We start from the raw sequence: 22,103 nt of genomic DNA on the forward strand, positions 1-22,103 counted from the left end.
CACTGCATTGCCATAAATTGCTGGTTTACGTAGTGCTGTATGATACTGAACATGCAGTGTCATCTTAAGAGTGGAAAAACTGGGAAACAATCGGATTCTTATCGGATTCTTAAAATCAAAAATAGCATCTAGTGCTCATGTTGCTCAGGCAGCTAATAACCCTTTTCTTGTTTTGTCTTATGTAATTTTGAAATGATATTGATGTGATTTGTGAGTAGAGGTAGCCTGGATCTTGGGAAAAGTACTACGAAGTGAGTGTGTCTGAAATACTGGAAGCAATCTTATCAACCCTTGCTCCTTTCCCCTGTTTCTATGTAGACACCCAGTGATGGTGCTTGGTTTTTTGTTTTTTCTAACACTTGCTAGTGTTTCTGTGGTCTTCGTATTCTATGTTGAGGTGTTCTGCTCCTATAAAACAATAAAAATATAGTTTTCAAGTTTACATAAGATTTTATTTCTTTTAATTCTGTGTGAGAAGCGTACTAAGTGCCTGAGTACTTTGATTTCTCTGCAGTGTTGGTTTTTTTTGGTGTTTTTTCTTTTTATTTTGAAAGAGTGTTTTATTTTCTTATGTTAATAGCGAATGTCACTTTGCACACTTCAGATCTGCTCTTTTGATGTTCTTGCTCATCTTGCATGAGTTCAAGGATACAACAGGAAGTATTGTTCATTTTTTGCTTTTTTTTGTTAAATCATAGAGTAGGCATGTAGGTAAATATTGTTTCTTGGTTCTGTGCTTGCTGCGTGGGGTTTTTTTCTCTGCTATAGTAAAAGTTCTAGAAATTTCTGCTGATCTAAGCATGCTAATACCACTGTTTGGATATATCTGGATTTGTATCTGGATTTCACCAATGAAAGAGCTGCTTATACTTACGATGTATTGAATTAAATAGAAGTGAACCTTAGAATGATGTTGTCTATTTGAATAATAAGGAAAATGTAACAATACAGGATACTAAGCTGTCCAAGTTCTCGGACTGTTTTACAATCCTGTTACAAAATGAAAGATATGGATATAAGGGGCATACAAGATGTCTTTTATGCCTATTAGCTCAGCCAGTAGCAAGATAAAATTATCAGTATTCTACTCACAGTTTTGTGTTCTAGAAATCTCGTTGTGCTCATTAATCTTGAGGGTGCCAATATATACTGAAGTAAAACAGACAAACAAAACACTGAGCATTTTTTGAGGTGGAAACATGGAAGCAGGAATGTTGCCCCACAGCATCATGGGGAGAAAACCAGTGTAGTTCTCTCTCCAGATGGCACCCCTACAGGTGAGGCAGCAGCCTGTGAAATTACATTCTAAATTACACTGCAGCTGAACACAGCGCACAGGGCAAAATGTTTTGGTATAAGTAATAAATGACTTGATTCAGTACCTCTGACAGTTTGTGCAATTTGCAAGAATGCTGTATGGAACTGGGGATAAGGGGAAGAACAACAGCAATGCTGGAGTGGAATGGTTTGGGAAAAGGACTGTGAGAATTTCACTGTATTGCTTGTTAGGAGGTGCATCTTCCAGAGATTGTAGATAGTGGGCACCTCAGACAGAAAGAAGTGGATATCCTTCTTTGTATCTATCTTTATGGATATACATTAAGATGTTGCTTTGCAGCTTGCTGACTGTTGGTGTTAACTATTTGTAAGATTTGTCTTTGAGGTCACATTTTCATTTAAAAGCATGAGAAGAATTTATATGAGCCAAATGCATCGTATTTTTAGAACGGCAAGAATTAAGAAGAGCTTTGTGGTTCCAGTCTGTGCTTTCAGCTTTGCTGAAAGCATAAAATAATCTGGTGCAATAGGAGCTCCTGGCCTTTTCAACCATTTTGCAAAGCTTACAAAAGACTATATTGCTCACAAAGCAGTAATGTTCATTCTGGGGTTCACTCGAAGGATTTTGTGAAAGTTAGGCAATAAAGTGGAAGAGAGGGCAGCATTTGGATGAAAAGTATCCCGTAGAGCACTGTCATCTTAGAAATAGGATGAGAAAAGGACATTTCTGTAGTTTTCCAACTGTTCTTTTATTGAACCAAAGGGCAAAAAAAACAGTGGCTGTAGAAATATAGAATTGTTGGAAGGGTGAGGGAAGGGAAAGTAGTCTTTACAGATTTGCTTGGTTCCTGCTGTTTTGCCTTGTAGGGACTGCAAGTCTGAAATCTGGACTTTCCATTCTCTTTTTTGTTCTTCTCTATTGTCAGTCAATTTGTACAAATCAAGCCACATGGTTAAGCTGTGTTACGAGCAAAAATAAGGATTTTGCTTGAAGTGAAAAAGCAAAGTGTATCCTGGTTGGATTTGTCTGAATTTATTTGATGTCATAAGAATGTGAATGAAATGCGCTGCACTATTCAGCAGAGATCATATTCAAACTTGGAGACAGGATGGTAGCAAAACTTTTGGCTGTATGTCTCTTTGAAATTTGGATTTGACTTACAAGTAGTTGCAGTTTAATGTTTTATTTGAAATATTAATGGTGTGTAATGCTCTTCTCTATCTTGTGCGCTCAGAAAATGCCTGACTGAAAATCTGGGAAGTTTACAGTAAGCTGCTCTACTTGGCTAGAGTGGTATTCTCTGCTTTAATCTATGCTGTAGAGTACAACCTTCTCTAAAATTAACCATAGCACAAAAAAAACTAAGCAAACATTGCACTCAGGAATTTTATCCTGAGAACATTTTAAGTTCTGGTGCTGTTGTATGATGCAGACCATTCAGAGAACCTCGTGTATTCGCAGTGTGATTCATTTCCACCTATCTTTCTGAGCATTGTCCAGTCTGGTGCAGGGTACCACTAGGTTGCAAATGTCAAGAAGCAAAGATGCATTCCTTTTGTGTTTCAGTGACTTCCTACATTGTGATAGTTCTAACGCTGCTTGCAGTTCGCAGTAGGAAAAGAATTTCTTTTGTGAGTTATTGCTATAAAATAATACTTAGAGCTTTTCACTTGGGATTGAAGGTGAATTTGACATTTTGGAACTCAGGAAGTTGGTTTAGGTGGATATTTATTGCCTACAGTTTGTTGATTGATTAGATGTTAAGGTATGTGTAGCATGGGGGTGTTTATCTCATGAGGTTCGAAGTGATGGCGCTACTGAGAAATTCTTTAGGTGCTGGCGCTTAGCAGGGAGTGTGGACATGTAAAAATCTCAAACCGTGTTGGTGAGTCTGTCTGTATTACTAAGTATGCTAAATGAGAACTGTAATGACTTCTAAAATTCTTTCCCTTGTGTGCATACAGGGTTATTTCCTTCTCTTTGAGTCTATGCTGGATTCTGTCATCTATGCAAAGGACAAGTACCTGGCAGAGGGAGGCTCAGGTTGGTGTGCATAATTCTTTTAATAAATTTAGCTCTGAGGGAAAACTAAATTAACTCAGAGAACTCAGAGACTTGGAATAAGCTATGCATGAATGAGAAAGTTGCCAGTCTAAATGAAAAATGTTTCCATTAGCATGAGCTTCAAGGCATTAATTTACCGTGTGGATAGTAGAAGAGCATTAGGTTGGGTATCAAGGTCTCATGTTAATGGTGTTTTTAAGATTTGAAGGGGTTATTTATTCTTAAGCACGGCCTAAATTTTTCCTCCCTACTTCTTTCCGCACATACCCCTGTGGATGGGGAAGAAAGAAACACAGTGGCAAATAAACTTCATTTTAAGAGTACACTTTTATGTTTTGAGGTATTATTTTCTTTAATTGAAGGATTTGGATGGTAACCTCAAGCTGTATACTTCAATGAGAAATGCTTAATTTTTTTTCCCCCAGATCCTCTGATTTGAAGAATGAGTGTTGCCTATCTGGACAAATACAGATGTATAAATGTCTTTTAATCAAATTAGGGCACTGGGTTTAAAACCTTTCAAAATACATGAAGCTAAATAGCAGCAATCAGAAAAGGTTGCATTTGTTTTCCTTTCTCTAAATATCAGTTTATGCAGAACTACAAACAGAAGAAGTTTTATTCTTTAAGATGTAGCACTGTTCAGTAAGGTACATCTAGGATGAAGAATTCACGATGATGAATTAAAGGAAAAGTGCATAGAGTGCTTTCTAGGGCAGTGGAAGTGTGGGGAAGACATACGGTTTCATATGCTAAAAATTATGAATTAACCAATGGAATTCCGTTGGTTCTGTTCAGAATTTTTATCCTGTGCCAGGATAAAAATGGACTTTTTGGCTGGAGAGGTGGGGAAGTGACAGAAGAAAAATATTTCACTTTGAAATTGAGTCCTTTTGTCCTTTTAAGTAAATTAGATAGCGTCATCTTGAGCAATGTTTAAATAGTTTATAATGTAAATATTTAGTGTGCATGAGGTGGTCTTGTGCTCTGCTTATGCTTTATTCCTTTCAGTTGATTCCTTTGTCAGTGTTGTATTTCATACTGACCTTTTCAATCATAGCCATCAGTCTGGTTTTTTTCCCCCCAGTTGTGCTAACCATGCGCATAGTTAGTTTCACCAGGCTGCCTTAATGATTGGATTAATGACTGTGTAACAGTGCTCGCTGCAGTGCTTCACTTTGATTGCAGTAAGCTTTTGTATGCTGCAGAGTGCAGAAGAAAAGAAACAGTTTTTTAATGCAGTTTAACATTTGGTTGAGATTACTGTTCATGTGTGAAAATAGAAGCCTCTTGAACAACTTGACACAGAATAAAAGCATTTTTCTTTTCAGCCAGATCTGGAGCGCAGTTGTAATGTGCTCTGTGTAGGTATATGCTAATCATTTTACATCAATTATTAAATTTGAGGACATATTTTAAAATGGTAAGGAATCACTTTATTCTTAGCTAGTACTTCCACAGCCTTTTGAATGGAGCCAGAAATTGTTGACCTCTGTGGAAACGATAATAGAATCTTGTTCTCTAGGATCTTTCTGTATTGTTGGCATATTTGCTAGTGGCTTGAGCTTCAACGGTTTCCATTTGAGAGAGTGTGATGATTTTGTAGTATGCTTAACCTTTGTGGTCTCAGAATGATCTTGGGTTCTTAGCTGAAGCTTGCTACTAGGTATACTGTACTCCAGTACCAGACTGGTACTGTCAGGTTTTAAACAGAATGCTTAAGATGTTTGCTGTTACTGCTCTGCCAGTTTGCATAGCAGGTAAATGGCTGTGCCCAAGATCCGTGCCAAAATTGTTCAACAATCAGTTTAACAAAACCGGTGCTTCTGCAGCATAGATGTACAGCAGCAGCAGTGTGGGCACATCCAAATTTGAACGAGCTGAAACTGAGAGCTCATCCAGTACTTAACATCTTAACAGAGAAACTCCTGAATTCTGCCATAGAGATTAATTCTGTCTGAAGCCTCTTAGAGATATTAAACCCAAACGGTTATTTATAGGGGCTGTTTGCAAGCTGAGAAAAGCAGTAGGAGCAGCTGTGACTTGGCCAAATCCATCAGTGACTGAGGCAGGAGGAGAACCCAGATTCCCAGATATGTGTCCAGTTGGTCATATCATAGCCACTTCAGCTTAACCTATTGGCATACTGAGTCAGATTATGCCAATCTGTCTAGGGTAGTGTGTATAGTATGCAATAGTTTTATTTGAGAACATAAAATTCTTGCTGTCTGTGACCCATCTGTTCGTTCTTCAAAGCTGTTTATTTGCTTGAGTGCATATTTTTTCCATGTACTTGAGTACAGTGCACATCAGTTAGGAGTGACATAGGCAAGGAAGGTATAGTTCAAAATGTAATTGCTCGTTCATATAAAAAAGATGGTGTATTCACTTGGAATTATTTCTGCATATCCAGGGGACTACTGTCTTACCCTTCAGCGTCCTGAAATTTGTGAGGCATTGCTAAGGGAGAAAGGGTTTCCCATTGTGTACTGTTCACCACGTGAGCTGCTACTAGTGACAGATGACTTCAAGGCACTGAGTCGAGAAGGACACAGATGTCAAAGCGATGAATCTGAGAGCATTGTGGAGCATGTGCTTTTGTCCAGTCAGCATTTTGGTCAGCTCATCTTTGAGAAGGAATGATTATTGAATCATAGCTTTCATCAGGGGGAAAAAATGACAACTCAGTCAAGATTGCACAGGAAGGTGTTACAAAGCTGCAGAAAAAGCAGGAGACTTTTGGAGGATCGGGGATAATGGTTGCAATGCAGGTTGAAGGAGATGTTTTTAAACCTTGACAAAACTCTTCTGTTTTCGCATGATTTAGAATGGTACTTGGATAATGTGCTTACGTTCCCAGTCAAACTTCAATACAGTGTATGCTTCCAGATGCGATTGGGTTTGCAAATTTAGCAGTTGGTGTATCACTGTCATCTTTTGCCCACGACTTGTTTATGGAGCTCGGATTTATTTTTCTGAAGTCAGAACAGGCTTAGTCTTTCTTTTTTTTTTTTTTTTTTTTTTCTTTTTTTGTTCTGTTGATGGAATGAACAAGAACTATCAATTAGGCTTGGGCAGCAGTGTTTACCTTTTTTGTTTTGTTTTGTTTTGCTTGTACTTTATGTGGTCGAAGACATTTCACTGCTGATTAAAGGATTTGTTATGTGGATAAAGAGATTTAATAAAGTCTGATTGAACACTTGATAGGAAAACTTTTCCCTTAAGAGAACATGCTGGAAATGCAAGCTAGTCTAAGGAAGGAATGTTATAGAATAGTCCATCATGTTTCGCTGTCATTTTTGTATGTAGTTTCTCTACATTTCTGTAAGTATTTTCTGTATCTGGGTCCTCTTTCACCCCTCTTGTATGCTTTCACTGCATTCCTTGCATCCTGTAGTCACTTAATGTCGTTGTGTCAAGTTGTGTTTTAATTTCTGGAGTGCCCGTGGTTGCTCTTGGAGGTTTGGAATGCTTGGTGATACAGCATGTAATGCAGTTCTCACACTAGTAAGCAGCAATATGAAAGCTTTGAGAAGTATAAATCCCTTATTGATGGCTCTAGAAGCTACTTTCAGATACTTCAACACCCGATACTGATTTTTGTGCATGCGTGACAGCTGTCAGGTGTGCTGAATCAAACAATTTGTTTCAAACAAGGCAGTTTGAACATCTTCCTGTTTTGATACTCATCGAATTATCTTCTTACTGCTGAGTTAATTGTAGGCTGTCCATGGAAAAACCTTCTGTTTTCAGCTCTCATCTGCAAAGTGAGGATGATAGTTCACCAGTGCGATTCCAATTTAAGCTTGCAGATTTTTATTATTCTGTTTTAGTCAGAATGTGAGAAAAATGACGTTGTGCCCATATTTTGCATAAAGTAGTAGATTGAAATGTACGTGTGATTGTTTGTTCTAATTTAATCTCTCCATGTGAGAAATAGCTTCTTTAAAGAACAGTCATCTTTACAACATGCAAAAGATGTTTTGGTTATGTTAAACATACTCTCACAGTATAACAGAATAATTCTAGTTTACTATTTCTATCTTCAGTATTTTTCAAGGCAAAAAAAGTAATGCCTTTCTGACCAGTGCTTTCCCCTGTGCTCATTTGGGTAAGCCAATTTCAAGCAGAGCTGAAGATAAAATTAATTTTACAGTTCACTAGATTTTTTGGGGAGTAAAAGAGAAACTTTGCTTTAGTTTTATTAATGCCATCACATTGATGTATCAGTAAAAAAAAAAAAAAAAAAGTGCTTAATAGGAAGCATTTTGTTCTAAAGCCAGACTAAAAAAAACACTAATTTGTGTGATTTGGAAGCCTTTAAAGCTCTAACGGCAAATGGGAATTTTATTTGTGGAAGGAAGCCTAACTTAATGCTAGCTTTAAAATGGGCTTCTCTTAGTGTTCGATAATGCTTTAGACAGCCATATTTATAGCAGCTGTTCTACCTGTCTTTTCCAATCAGTAGTGGGTAAGGAATTGATTATCTTTCCTGTAGGAAGCTCTTGAAAAGGCAAATGTCAACTTTCCACTACTGTTTGGAAAAGCTGTGAATAGATGGGTTTTCTAAAAACATTCTTGCAAGAGGTGAGCACAAATGTGAAGATAATGCAAGAATGATAGATATTGATGTAAAACTGGGGGGAAGAATTGGTGAGGGGCTTGTCTTCTGTCATTTGGATTCCTGTCATGCTGTTTGGTTAGAGATAGAAGTTTCTCTTATTTTTGGGTGTCTGGAAGTCATTTTCAGATTGTAAAGCATGTATCAGCTGAACACAATAAGAAATAGGAACCAAATACCTCAGTGAAAATATTTGCTCTTCACTGAAAATAAGGTCTTTTCTTGCTACTGCAGATTCCTTATCTGGATTTTCCTTTGCGTATCTATCTAGGAATTATCAAATGTATTTCAGTGCAGTCTCTAGAAGCCAGAATAGGATGCTCCAAAATATTTTCATCAAACATAAAAATTTCCATTTGTGTCCTGACAGTGGGGTTTGGCTAAAAGAGATTTTCTCCTAAGGAGTAAATATTGTTATCAGAGTAGTGTGGGGAAAGTGTCTAGTCTCCCCTGTGGACATACACAGAAAAGAAAGCAGCAGAAAAAATCTTGTCTAAGAACTGAAAAAAGTTTTTGTCTTTTTAAATGTTAATCACTTAGAAAGGGAATTATGCCTGAAAATAGAATTTCACTCATCTGTTTGTTGTTGTTGCAGTTTATCCTGACATTTGCACCATCAGTCTAGTAGCTGTAGGAGATATGAATAAACATACAGAAAAGCTACTTTTCTGGGAGGATGTATATGGCTTTGACATGTCTTGCATGAAGAAAGCTGTAATTCCAGAAGCTGTTGTGGAGGTGCTGGATCCAAGCACTCTTATATCTGAAACCAGCGTAATTAAGGTACGTACCAGATCCTTCTGAATATTCAGTAGTCAGATTAGAAGTTCCATTTTATTATTTGTGGGGAAGAGAACAGATATGTAGACACACTTTGGCATATCAAAAATTGTGTGAATGCTATAAGGTTCTTGATGTTGAGACTATATGGCACCATATTTATTATTTTTTTTTCCAAGTTTAAACAAGACCATAAATATGTCTTGTAGGATAGAACCATCTAAACATGATATTTTCCTCCAACAAGAATAAAATTTACTTGCATTTCAATAAGGTGCAAGTTGCATAACTGAAGTGGAAAATAAAAACTAACAGAATAACAGAGTTCCATTTTACTTTCCTTCCCTCTTCAGTTAAGTTACTGCATGGAGTTACAGGGTGATTCCTTAGCTATGTCTGCATAGTTAGCTAGCTTTGAAGATCTTGAGTTGCAGCATTATTCACTGTTGTCTATGGCTTTCTTCAACAAAAATAGCTGTGCTGAGACTGATAATCCCTTTAATATGGAGGGCTGCTCTCAAGGGGTTCTTCTCCCAGATTGTATAAATACCTGGGAATAACTAATTTTGACCTTCCTCTACATTTCTTCATTCTTTTGTTTAATTTCAGGGTTCTTTCCTTGTAAATGGTAGTCATTATAGATGTCTTAGATTTTATTAACTGAGCTTGTTTTTACCAGGCTATCTTCATAGTCAATACACATGTCCCTTTTAATTTATATATAATTATGAGCAGTCACTGGCCAGCACAGTTGCATGGGCTTAGCAAACTTTCACATTGTACAGCATTTAACATAATGGCTCTGCTTAATGGTTTTGTACTTACTTATTTTGGTAACAGTCATGGTTTTTAAAATAGACTGTAGTCAATGTATGTGCTTGTTTGCTTGAAATTACAGTACGAAATAGTAAAATTAATGAGTTGAGCGAAAGTGGCCTTATAGGTAAATTGTTTAAATCAATAGTATTCTACAAAACAAATAGATTGTATTTTTGAGAGAAAGATTAAAAATTCATCATTAGCTTATTACAGACAGTGTCTTAATGTGCTTTCTCATATTAACTAGTTCTTGTTTTGAATAGCTTATAATGTAATTTTCAGGAAGAATGATATTTCCTAAAGAAAATCAAGGTAACAAAAACTGACCAGTAATGTATGAAGTGCTTTGTGTCAACAGTATATAATATTATATAATATTATATATGATATATTATATATATATATAATGTAAGGCATTTTAGCTGGGTGTGTGAACTAAGGAACTTCTTACAATGCCACTTGTGATGGATTTTTTTTATTAACTGAAAACAGTTTTTTTTTTTTTTTTAACTTCAAGTATTTGATACTTACATATTTAAAGTAAAATTAAAAAAAAAAAACTTTGAAATGCAGGTTGCAATTGGATCTGACAGTATCATAATTATCCTGGATGCTGTTCTATGACTATATGACAATACAGAAGCTGTTCTCTACCTCCTGTGTTCCTTTTCTATCACACCTACTTCACATTCTGATGCTTCCATGGTTGTTCTGCTGTTCAGCAGAGGGCCTACATAGGCTGCAGGAAGGAGCCAATCGTCCTCTGTGCAGTTCATCAGAGGTCAATGCAAAGTCCTGCAGTGGGAAGGAATAACCCCTATGCCAGTGCAGACTGGGACCTACTGTCTGGAAAGCAGCTTTGTGGAAACACAACTGAGTGTCCTGATTAAGCCTAAGCTGATCAGCCCCACACCCTCTTGCAGCAAAGGCTGTCGGATGACAGCCTTGCAATATGCACTAGAAGGCTGCTGCCAGCAAGTCAAGGGATGGAAGCCTTCTCTTGTCAGTCTTGGGAAGCCTGATGGTAGAACACCAGGCCAGTCTTGGCTCCTGAGCGCATGGGCAAGCTGGGTGTACTTGAAGTCTAGTGATCCAAGAGGATGAGTTTGATGAGAGCTGAATCTGTCACACAGGGATGCAATTCCACTTAAATATGAGGAATTTCATTATTTTTAATGAGAGGATGATTGAATGTTGGCCCAGATTGCTCAAGCTGCTGCTCAGGATACCCATATATATATAACTGTGAATGATGCTTAATGTCAGCTATGCAAAGCTGTCAGCATTACTTAAAAGCAACTTTCTTGAATGCGGTGAGCTACAGTGCCTAGTACCAATCTATTACTCCTCACTGTCTATTGAATTTGACATCTGGGAGAAAGGATCTTTAGGTACTTGGTCAGTGTGCATGTATAGTTGGCTCTTTCCTTTTTTAAAAAGCTGTGTTAATACTGCCCTACAGAGATGTCTGTATATGAAAGTAACTGTACAACCTGTAAAAATCATCCAAAGAGCTGTCTCAATTTCTATTAAGCACTGTTATCTGACAGAATTGTTTTATTCTTTTCAACAGCGTATTGACTGTAATACTGCATCTATTCCTGATTTAGAATTCTCATCAGAATTCACCCTAAGAGTCAGAACAAGCACAAAGTGTACAGTAAGATAATTTTAATTTTTTCTTATATGGTCAGTAGAACCTTTTAACTAATGCGCTGTTTGAAATAAACCTTTGTTTTTCATTATTCCATGTCTTGAAACTTTAATTTCTGTATTACAGAGATGTGACATGAGCCCTCTTTCTACAAAGAGTTTAAACTCCTGTAGTATGATGACATGGTACAGTATGAGGAAGAGAAGTGGAAGCAGGGTCCTGTAGCCTGGGAGGAATACAGGGCTGTTGTCTGTGTGTATAAAGATAGGATTAGGAAAGCCAAGGCACAGATGGAGCTGAACTTGGCAAGAGATGTGAAAGACAACAAGGAGGGGTTCTACAGGTACAAAGGCAGAAAGAGACAGGCCAAGGAGAGTGCTCCTTCTCTCATAGAAGGTAATGGGGAGCTGGCTTTCTCAGACATAGAAGAAGCTGAGGTACTCAATGAGTGCTTTGCCTCAGTCTTCACGAGTGGTCAGGCTTCCCATGTCTACCAGGACCCTGAGGTGAGGGTGTGGGGAGTGGTTTCTGTCCCACTGTAACAGTGGAACAAGTCTGGTCCCTCCTCATGAAATTGAACGTGTACAAGTCCATGGGGCTGGATAATATCCATCGTGGGGTTCTGAAAGAGATGGCTGGTGTGGTTGCTGAGCTGCTCTCCGTCATAAAATCATGACTGTCTGGTGAAGTCCCTGGTGACTGGAAAAAGGGAAATATTACTCCTATTTTTGAGAAAGGGAGAAAGAAAGACTCAGGGAACTGAAGGCCACTGAGTCTCACCTCTGTGCCTGGGATGATCATGGAGCAGATCCTTCTAGAAGCATTGTTAAAGCACATATGAGATAAAAGGTGATTTGAGGCAGGCAGCGCGGCTCTGATCATCACTAAGATGATCAGAGGGCTGGAGTGCCTCTTCCTATAACAAAAGGTTGAGGGAACTGGGATTGTTTAGCTTGGAGGGAAAAAAAAAGAGGCTTCAGGGAGACCTCATTGTGGCCATTCCAGTACTTGAAGGGAGCATTTAACAGGAGGGGGGATGGCTGTTTACGACTGTGGATAGTGACAGGACAAGGGGGAATAGTTTTAAACTGAGTCAAGGGAGGTTTAGGTTAGATACTAGGAAGTTTTTCCACACAGAAGGTGGTGACCCACTGCAGCAGGTTGCCCAAGGAGGCTGTGGATGCCCCATCTCTGGAGGCATTCAAGGGCAGGCTGGATGTGGCTCTGGGCAGCCTGGTCTGCTGGTGGCAACCCTGCACATAGCAGGGGGTTGAAACTGGATGATCATCATGGTCTTTTTCAACCCAGGCCATTCTATGATTCTATGATAATGGGTCTTAGCGTTGTTCTTGTTGCTGTTTTCTAGCCCACTGATTTCCTGAAACACAAGTTCTCTGTTCAGACAGGTTGTTACCATTATGCTGAAGAGTGAATTGGTCACTGTTCTCTGAAGAGATTTAAGTTTAATAAAAATAGTAAAAACAAAATAGATAAAGGTAAACTACATACACTGAACTACCTAAGTTCACTTTTTGTTTTTTTTTTCTTGGTCATTCAGTATCTGTTAATCAGTGTTTCTGTTTTCTCATTATGTTTGATTATTTGAAAGTGTCCAAGGGTGAGCATTCCAGTAAGTTCTTTAAAGATGAAGCTCATGAGATGATAGGTCTGCTTAGCAAATTGCAGGGCTAGTTGAGGAATCAAAGAATCATAGAATCACAAGGTTGGAAGCGACCTACAAGATCATCCAGTCCAACCGTCTCCTCATCACCACTGCCACCACTAGCACCAAACCATATCATGCAGCACGTCATCCAGATGCCTCTTGAACACTGCCAGGGATGGTGATTCTACCACCTCTCTGGGCAGCCATTCCAGTGCCTGACCACTCTCTGAGAGAAAAAGTTCTTCCTTATGTAACTGGTTTTGGATAGATCTGTATGTTATGAATCATGGGTTAATTTAGTTCACTTGTCCACTTCTTTGAATAACTGGTAAGCAGATGGAAATTGATCCAAATTCTTTGTCGCCTTAACTGCTTGAATAAAGTAAAGTAGTTTATTTCTTAAAAATCATTTTTCCCTAACAATATATATTTACAAAAACTTTGTTTCAATTCTGTTCTCCTGGCAAGTGTGTCACTAATGTGTAAATCCAGATACATACATGCCTAAATGTTGTGACTTCTGCGGTGAAGGTGAGGGAGTAAGTGGAAGAATGGTGTGTCTGAAATTTTGCACTGAGTGCAGGTTTTAAAAAATGGCCAGAACTCTGTAAAGTATTCTGCTCTTCATCATTTAGGTTTATTGACACTTAGAGAGAAATTTCCACTCTTTCTATGATGAATTGTAGAAGTTTAGGTGGGGGTTGACAGTTCATCCATCATATCAGGCTGCCTAACCTTGCAGCAAATGAACAATGCAAGTCCATCATTTATCTTGAGAATTTTGGGGGAGGTGCTCTAGGATTGCGATTTGTCCTTTGAAAATAACACTTGATGTTTTTCTGGTTTGCATCTGCTTTTTGTTTCTACACAGAATCATAATCATAGAATCATAGACTGGCCTGGGTTGAAAATGACCACAGTGATCATCTAGTTTCAACTCCCCTGCTGTGTGCATTGGCCAGCCAGCCATTTCCTAATCCACTTCACATCCACACTTCTCATATTTAGAGAGAAGGATGTGGTGAGGGACAGTGTCAAGGGCCTTGCAGAAATCCAGGTAGATGGCATTAATATTTTGTGAATCCTACAGTAGATTGGTTACTAGTGTACACTGTTATTTGGGCTATGGAGTGAGGATTTGCATGTTGCATTATTCCAAGATACCACTGTGGTTGTACAATAGGCATCACTCTATAGAAATGTAACAGCAGAGTGGAAAGCATTGCTGCTTTTGCTAAAATTGTTTTTGCAGAAGCATAGACCAGTGAGAGGTAATTTAGTAAGTACCCAGAGCAAGGAATTGTAGCCTAAGCCTGTTGCAGCTTGCAGTGTAGTGCTAATCATTGAAGAAATTAACTTTTAACTTGCAGTCTGCTGCTCCTTCCCATCAACCTGTTTCCATTTCTGCGGTGACAGACGTTAAATAGTAAAAATTTACAGGAATCAAACTAATAATGCAGTCTCTTTAATAACTAATTAGTGCATTTACTTTCATTATGACTTGGAAGCCCCTAAGGACCTCAAGTATAGGCAGTCCTTCTAATTACAGTGGTAAGATGTTTAACATATCTAAACTCTGACCTTAGTTTCTTCTCAGGTTTTTTCCCGTTTAGTAGATACTATTTGAAATTGTTTACTTTCGGCCTTAACAGAGAAACTGATCTCTTCTTAGTTTATTCATTCTTAGTTCTTTTGAATTATTTGGTATGTGGTGCCTAGTATTTCAGAAGTCATTTTGGCATGGGAGGAGTCTAAGCTTTTCTGAGAGCAAGTATAGCAAGTATTCATGTTTGCTTTTTTTTTTCTACTATGATTTGCCACTTAACATCTTTTCTCAGTAGTATCCTAGGGGTGTCCTAGAAGTAGTAAGATTTCAAAGACTGAAGATAATAAAAGCGTGAAGCAGTTGTTTGGAATGATTGTATTTGATAGACTCAAAGCACTTTTAAGTGCATGTTAGCTTTATTTCGGTCTTACGAAGATAATGGCCAAAAATAAATTTAATTAGTCTCTGAAAGTGTATTTTTGTGGTAATGAATTAGGGTTTGTCACTGCTGATTTTAATGAGACATCTGGCTAATATCAGTTAGTAGATGCTGCTGGGAAAGTATTGCATTAATTGTATTCTGAGTTGATCACTGTGTGTGCTTTTGAGATAAAATATAATGGTGATTACCCTCAGTGTAGAAATCAATTTGACAAACTTCCTCTTTTGTTTGTGAGTGTTTCCCCTGTGAGCCCATCATTGTTGATCTTTCCTAGCTGAATAACAATATCCCTTGGGAGGAAAATGGCAGTATCTCTTCATTGCTCCCAGGAGATGTTGTCAAAGAGCAGGGGATGTGTGTAAGAAGTTGGAGGGAAGAAGGGTGTGAAAGAAGGATAATGAACCACAGGACGTGACTGATGTATTAAAACCTTCAAGAGAAAAAGGAAATTGAGTTGCCTTGAAAATTGTTTTGAGTTAGGAAAATGTATCTTTAAGTCTTCTCTGTTAAGCGGTTTAGTCCCGTAATGTCCAGTCTTGCACTTGAGAGCCAAAAATGAGCGTTAGCATCTAAATCTTAAGTGAGGAAATACACTTTTTAGTTGTGAGTTGGAAGTCTGACTTTGGTCCTGCTGCAAAACACACCTTGAATGTCTGCTGCCTTAAAGACCACAATATCCCAGTACAAAGCAGGATGTGGCCTTATGATCTGTTCAGTTATTGGTAATCCCCTCTTCACTGAGATCCAGATTTGTGTTCCTTTTAAAACAACAAAAAAAATTCTTTTTTGGTAGCAAGTGCTTTTTATTTTTTTACTGTGATAAAAAGGCAGCAACTCTGCCGCATGGATTACAAACATTCCATCTCCATGCTTGGATAAACTCCATCAAAAGCACATTATCTCCCACTTCTGTGGCCAGCTGTCTAATTGTATTTGTTGTAGCCGCTCACTGTTGGAACATGATGCTAGTGAAGAGCAAGAATGATAAATTACTCACTGTAGGTGATAGCGGTGATGATAATTTTTAATTTCCTTGTTCCTAAGTGAATTGGTAAGGTTGCCTTTGAGTTCCCATAAGGAGTCAAGCAATCTCATTTGTTTTATCCTGTTAAAAAGCTGCACAAAACAGACAGTCGTTATGGAATAAGCCTACTGTTCACATATGTCTGAACTAAAATTTGGTCTCTTCTTCCCATTTCAGCTAAGGGCTGCAAAGTGAAGAATGCGTACACCCATTACAGCTCTTAAGGATTTTATGATCTTAATATATTTTGTACATCTTATATGAATAAAAGAAAAAATAGGTTTAAGATAAATCACTTGTGAGGGGAGAAAATGTTGAAGAAATGAGTCGCGTGGAGAGGAAGTGCTTCGTTTACAGATCATATGCTTGCATGAACACCTTAGTGTCCCTCAATGATGGGGGAAGACCTTAAACTATTCTGAGAGTTCTTTGTCAAAGCCTGGGTTGGATGAAACTGAGGAGAGGTTACTGGATACTATAATAATTTCAAAAATAAATTTCTTAAACTGTTGAGTAAACTTTTGCTAGCCTTTGCCATCTCAGTAATGCAAATCTGTTCCTAATTGTTTCTTTAGCTCTGTAGTTAACCTTCTTAGGTCCCTAGCTAATTGTGGGGAGTTTATTCTGAGGCTGTGTTTTTTGTCCTCATGGCTCTGCTTTCTTTCTGACAGTCTACTTGAAAGCAGGAAGAATAATATTTCTGCATCATTTCTTATATTTAGCATCCTTTGAGGCTGGAACATGTGTCTAAGTAGAGTTTTAGTTATTTATTACCAGTTTAAAAGCCATCATTTTTGTTGTATGGTGTTCAAGAGACTGGCACTGGAAAGCTTCTGCCAGAGGAGTTCTTAATGGTTGATGCCTGGTGAAGCTGTAAATGATCTGTTGAGCAAAAACAAAACTGCGATGGAAGAAATAGCTGTTATCATTATGCTTAAAACAAAAGAAACCAATGCAGTAGTTACAGAATGTCACCTGACATTTACAGTGGCATTATTGTCTTGTTCCTTTTAGTTTGACTACAAATCTTTTTTCAAGTTATTTTTAAAAACATTTTTACATCTTTCATTAAAATCTGGCCAGCCCTTTGTTTCATTTTAATATGTCCTTGTCCATGAGATTACTGCATGTGTGCACAGTGATTTTTTTTCCTTACCTTTTTGCTGATTAGCTCTGTGTTTAAATTTTACTGCAAAAAGGGAGGACTTTTCTTTCAGTTTGCAAGCACTGGAAATTGCTTTCTTTGTAGTAGTGCATATTTAAAAGAAGTTTGCATATTTAAAAGAAGTTGTAGATTCTGCAGTGTGTGGTAGTGTTCTAAAGTGAAACCACCTGAAAATGCTTTGAACTTTGTATTTTGAATTATTTCAGTAAAATGCACTTAAATGCAGAGCGTATTTATTGTGCATTTTGGTAACAGAGCACCAAACTCTACTAACAAATAATAGAAATTAAAATGGAAGAGAAGATACATTAGAACCTGAAAAGATTGTCATCAAAGTCACAATTAGTTTTGCATTATTGGGTATTTTGACTTCCTGGTTTCTTATCAGAAGCATAAATTCAGTAGTGAATTTCTAGGACTTTGACTTTGCTGTGAGGAACAACTCTGGGGGAAGTCTGTGAGAAAGTAGATCAAGTGGTATTCTAAATACAGTGTAGTTATTTTTGAAAATGCATGAAGGGAAATGTTTCCCTATATGTTTCTCTATAATGTTTCTTGTTCTCAGCCTGTTCTCTGAAGTGACAATTTTTTTTATCTCCAGACGATTTCGATAGAGTTACTAATTCCAAGACCTATGATAACAAACATTGGTTTGGTAATATACATACAAGTTCTCATCTATGGAAAATAAGAATAAGAAAGAAAATGTTACATTGCTTTTGGCTCAGTAGTTGTAGGAAAATTCAAGATGGGAACCTGTGGAGAATTAGAGAAAAGAATATTTTCTATTTTGCTACTTATCAAACTTACGTATGGAAATGCTTTGTGTACTCCCTCTGTCTTTGGTAGGAGACCAGGTGATTTCTGTTAAGTGCCAAAATTAAATTATTCTGCAAGTTTGATCTTAAACTTGTTTTGTAGTGGTAAATACACGCTTCCTGGATCAGTGGCTTTGTAGTCGCAACAGAAGTCTTGTGTTCTTTTTTAGGTCTTTCTTCTGGCTCAACAATTATTTCAGTTTCAGCATTGAGGGGAATGGATCCATTTTAGAATGCTGCAAGAAATAATTTAATGAATCAGTGCAGAAAACAATGTAGAATCCCTGGAACCCTGCATATGGTAGACCTTGTGATGTCTAATTATCACTGATACAACCCCTTGATTTAGGTAGTCAAGGGCAGTGTTTTAGCATTTTTAGTTTGGGAGAACATTAATAATGCAAGGAATTAAATGGTTATTTGTCCTGATTCTTTACAGAATCATACAGAGTCCTCTATCGCTGAGCACAGGAAACAAGCAGGTAGCAGAGGGATGGTTTCTTTGCTTGTAACTGTAGTCTCCTTTCATCCTAAATCCCCTAAAAATGTTTATGTGGGGATGTTTTCTCAGGGTAGCTTGTCAGATGTTACTTCTTGCTGCCGAGTGCCTAGCTGTTTGCAGCCCCCCTAGCTGTGATATGTCTCCTTGGAGTTTGGGGCACTGTTTTTGCTTTCTGCTCGGGAACATAACTTGGTAGTCTCATTTTCTCTGGAAGCCATTCTTTTTTCCTTTAATTCTTAGTGCATTTTTATTATCTCAACCTTTATCTTCCCTTATCCAGTAATCGTATCTTAACTTTTATTTGCAAGCATACCAACAGTATTGATGCAATGATTGAAAGGTATTTTTATGGCTTAGATATCTGACTAGTATCCAGAAAAGATTCTGTGTCAGTAAAAGAAGTCTCGGTGGGTCAATAAAGCTCTGTCAAACTTCTCAATCTTCACTGAAAAAGGCATATTAGAGACAAGGATATAATTCAACTGAAAATGAGATTCTCGGCACTGAATGAGTGATAGGACCTTTTGCTTAAGGGATGGAAGAGTTGGCAGTTTTAACATCCTGGTATTCATTTGTCATGAAGGTCGCATAGTGTCTCCTTGGTTCATTTCTGAGCTTTCCAAACTTCTCTAGAGTGCTATTAGTTGAAAATCTAAAGCTGGTGATTCAACAAAATGTTTTATTGCTTTAAGCTATATTTGCCACCATGTTGTCTGTTCTGGATTTAGACTAGAAAGAAAAAAATACGAGTAAATCAGCTATCATTCAGTTTATGTATCCATATTTTTTTTGTATATTTATTATAGGGTTTTTTTGCTGTCATTCTTCATCTTATTTGTATTTTGTTTACTACAGGCAATTGCAGGTTATTTCGATATATTTTTTGAGAAGGACTGTCACAACAAGGTATGTGGTGGTATGCATTTTAAAAATAACTTCAAGAGAAAATACTTCTTGAGCCCTTTTTCTTTGTCAAAGTGTTTGGCAGCAAGTCTGTTTTGCTGTAGCAACACTCATATGCATGTGTGTTTAGTAATTGATTGATGTAGTCTGATATTAAAACTGTTGTTCTCTAATCAAACTCTTGAACTCTTCAAACAGGTCTTGTTTTCAACTGGTCCCCTGTGTACCAAAACACACTGGAAACAAACAGTTTTTCTTCTGGAGGAACCAATTCCTGTAGAAGCAGGTATATTTAAATTCAGTCCTGGTGCAACAGCAGTTGTGCTACACTGGTATTATCATGAAATCTAAATCTAAAACATTAGATTCAAGAGTTATGTAAGCATTAAAAAGGATTAGTAATAAAGTCCTTCAGCTACTCTTTAGGGTTGTTTTTTTTTTTTTTTTTTGCTTAAGCAAAGCAGTGGGCAATATCTATATATTCTACAAATTCAATGGCAAATGTATACGTAAATGGGCATATATGAAATACTTACATAGTACCATACAGTACAGTGAGAAATCTCACTTGTGTTTCAAATGATTTTTCTCCGATGCAAGAAAAACTTAAGACCAGAGTACTGCTATTAATGTTCTCTTAATTTTGATGCTAGTTGTGTTCTTAAGTATCAGTGATTGTATGGAGATCCTTGTACCGCTCGTAAACTTTGCTGCACTTGTTAATGTGAATCATGAGTACGTGGATGAGTCTTGTACCTGGAGCTGTGGGATTACTCTGTAATAGAAAATGGTTTCAGAGAACTCACAGCCAAGAGCATGACCCATTGAAGTATGGAGATGTCATTTGGATATGCTGAATGTTGAAATAAACTTGATAGGTACCGTAATTTGCTCCTTGTTGCTCAGATGTGAAGAAAGTAAAAAAGCTTTTCTTGTCATCAGAGATAACCCAAAGTTCAGACAGCGAATTGCTGAAGTACAGTTTGGGGGACTAAACTGATGTTTATTAGGTTTTATTTAGCTGTATTTATTAAGTTTTGACAGTAACTTTCCATGCAAGTAGTCAAATATCCTTTGGTTTATAAACACTGCAACGTGTCCATTACCATCATGGAATAGTTGTGCAGCAGAGAAACATGCATCAAAGCAATGTTACTCATATTGAAGGCCATGGTTTTTTTACAGGTTATCAGAACAGAGAGGATCTGGCAGTGGGGTTTGGTTCTTCTGTCAGCTAATAAACTCATGGTAATATGTGGCCTCAAACTGAAAAGTCTATAAGCAGGTCAGGCGTACTGGGAGAGAAGTGTGCAGAAATTTATGTGGATTCTGCAAAATAAGCTGAAGTCAAGAGGCTTAGTGGTGATGTGGAGAAGAACTGAGGTAGCTTGTTACCATCAGAGCTTTTTACCAGGTGCTCCTTTCGTAAAGGCACAGTGATCTATGTTCCATGGCAAATCATTTTTGTCATGCTTGAATTTATGTTCTCAAATAACTTATACTTACATATTCTTAAATCCTGTTGCTACTTGGGATGCACAAGTACTTGCGTGCATTTGTGCTTGGATTTGTTCTGTTCAGCCTCTCTTTCTAGATGAGGCTGGCTAAGCTCTCTGTGCTGCTGTTCATTACGTTTCAATGTCATAGAGTGTGAAGGGAATTTTTTAGAAGTGCAGTGACATTTGTTGGAATACGCACATTATTAAATATTACATAGATCATTTGACATTTACAAAACTTCTGAAATTATTGGGAGGCGTGTCTGGTTCTAGAATTTTTGTCTGCTTGCCATGACTTTCTCAAGACAACTGCAGGAATGTTGTGCTTTGAAGCAGTGAGCACGATCTGGTCGACCTTCAAGATTACTTTTGTCATAACTTCTTCCCTTCTCTTTATTAGCTCACATTTCTTTAAATTATAACAGTAACAAATCTTGCTGTTGCCATGTTTCTCTTTTCTTTCTATTTGCTTCCTTCTCTTTATCGTTAAGCCCCCTTTTCCCTTTTATTCATTCCATCTAATTTTACATCTTCTTTAGAATTACCATTTTTGTTTTCGGAGCTGTCATTTTTATTGCAAGGTTCTGAGAGAAACTGGGACCTAATCTCCTTCTCCTTTGTAATTCTATTATTAATTTCTGTGGGGTATTTGTTGTTCATGGAGGATAGAAGTCCATCAGGGCGGAGAGTGTTCCCTTATACTTACATATAGGAGTGTTGCTTTATTTCTAAGTAATTGTTGTCTTCTCCTTCAGCATTCCAAAAATCTTTTTTCCAAGTCGTGTTACTTTAAGTGCATGCTTAAAAAATAGCCAAGTATAGTTCTTATTCAATGAAGGAAGGCAAAAGGGGTAAACCAGCACACAGCATATGCCACGTGGTCCAATTTCAGATTTTGGTCAATTTTTAAAACTGTTTTAAAGACTGAGTTGCTTACTTAAGTGTTTGATTTAAATACTGACTGATTTATTATGGTGCAGTGGGGGCACTTGTTTCCAGTATTTTAATGGGCCGCGAAACAGATTTGTTGGTATAATAAATACAGGTAATACATTCTCCTGTTCAGTAAATATGTCTTCTGGATATCATGATTTTTGTTTGTTTTGTTTTGTTTTCCAGTAAAGAAAAATGGTTCCTTCAGATTTCCAATTCTGACCAAAATAGTAAAATCGACTTTAGTTCTATCAGATGCTTTACAGGTTTTGGGGATAAGCTTGAAGTGACTGTAAAACTGTGTTTGGATTTGCTCTGCAAAATCGGTTGAGCTTACAGGTATCTGAACCTGCTGGGTATTTATCAGAGAAATGCTGCTTCATGCCAT

At 37.5% G+C, this 22,103-nt stretch overlaps 1 protein-coding gene across 3 annotated transcripts in view; it reads left to right on the plus strand.

Annotated features, from left to right (window-relative positions):
• Nucleotides 1-22,103, plus strand: part of PRMT3 (protein arginine methyltransferase 3) — a 48,372-nt gene that overhangs the window by 20,381 nt on the left and 5,888 nt on the right. For 2 of the 3 annotated variants that reach the window (XM_042837273.1, XM_042837275.1), the window contains 5 exons: nucleotides 3,244-3,322; nucleotides 8,560-8,747; nucleotides 11,137-11,223; nucleotides 19,236-19,286; nucleotides 19,482-19,569. In XM_042837273.1, the coding sequence (XP_042693207.1) occupies nucleotides 3,244-3,322; nucleotides 8,560-8,747; nucleotides 11,137-11,223; nucleotides 19,236-19,286; nucleotides 19,482-19,569 (493 nt within the window). The remainder of the gene's footprint in view (nucleotides 1-3,243; nucleotides 3,323-8,559; nucleotides 8,748-11,136; nucleotides 11,224-19,235; nucleotides 19,287-19,481; nucleotides 19,570-22,103) is intronic. The other variant, XM_042837274.1, reaches the window with a different exon arrangement.

This window comes from Centrocercus urophasianus, unplaced genomic scaffold (genome assembly GCF_019232065.1).
Source record: "Centrocercus urophasianus isolate 14NV4802_14NV808 unplaced genomic scaffold, USGS_Curo_1.0 seq_7, whole genome shotgun sequence".
NCBI classification, from domain to species: Eukaryota; Metazoa; Chordata; class Aves; order Galliformes; family Phasianidae; genus Centrocercus; species Centrocercus urophasianus.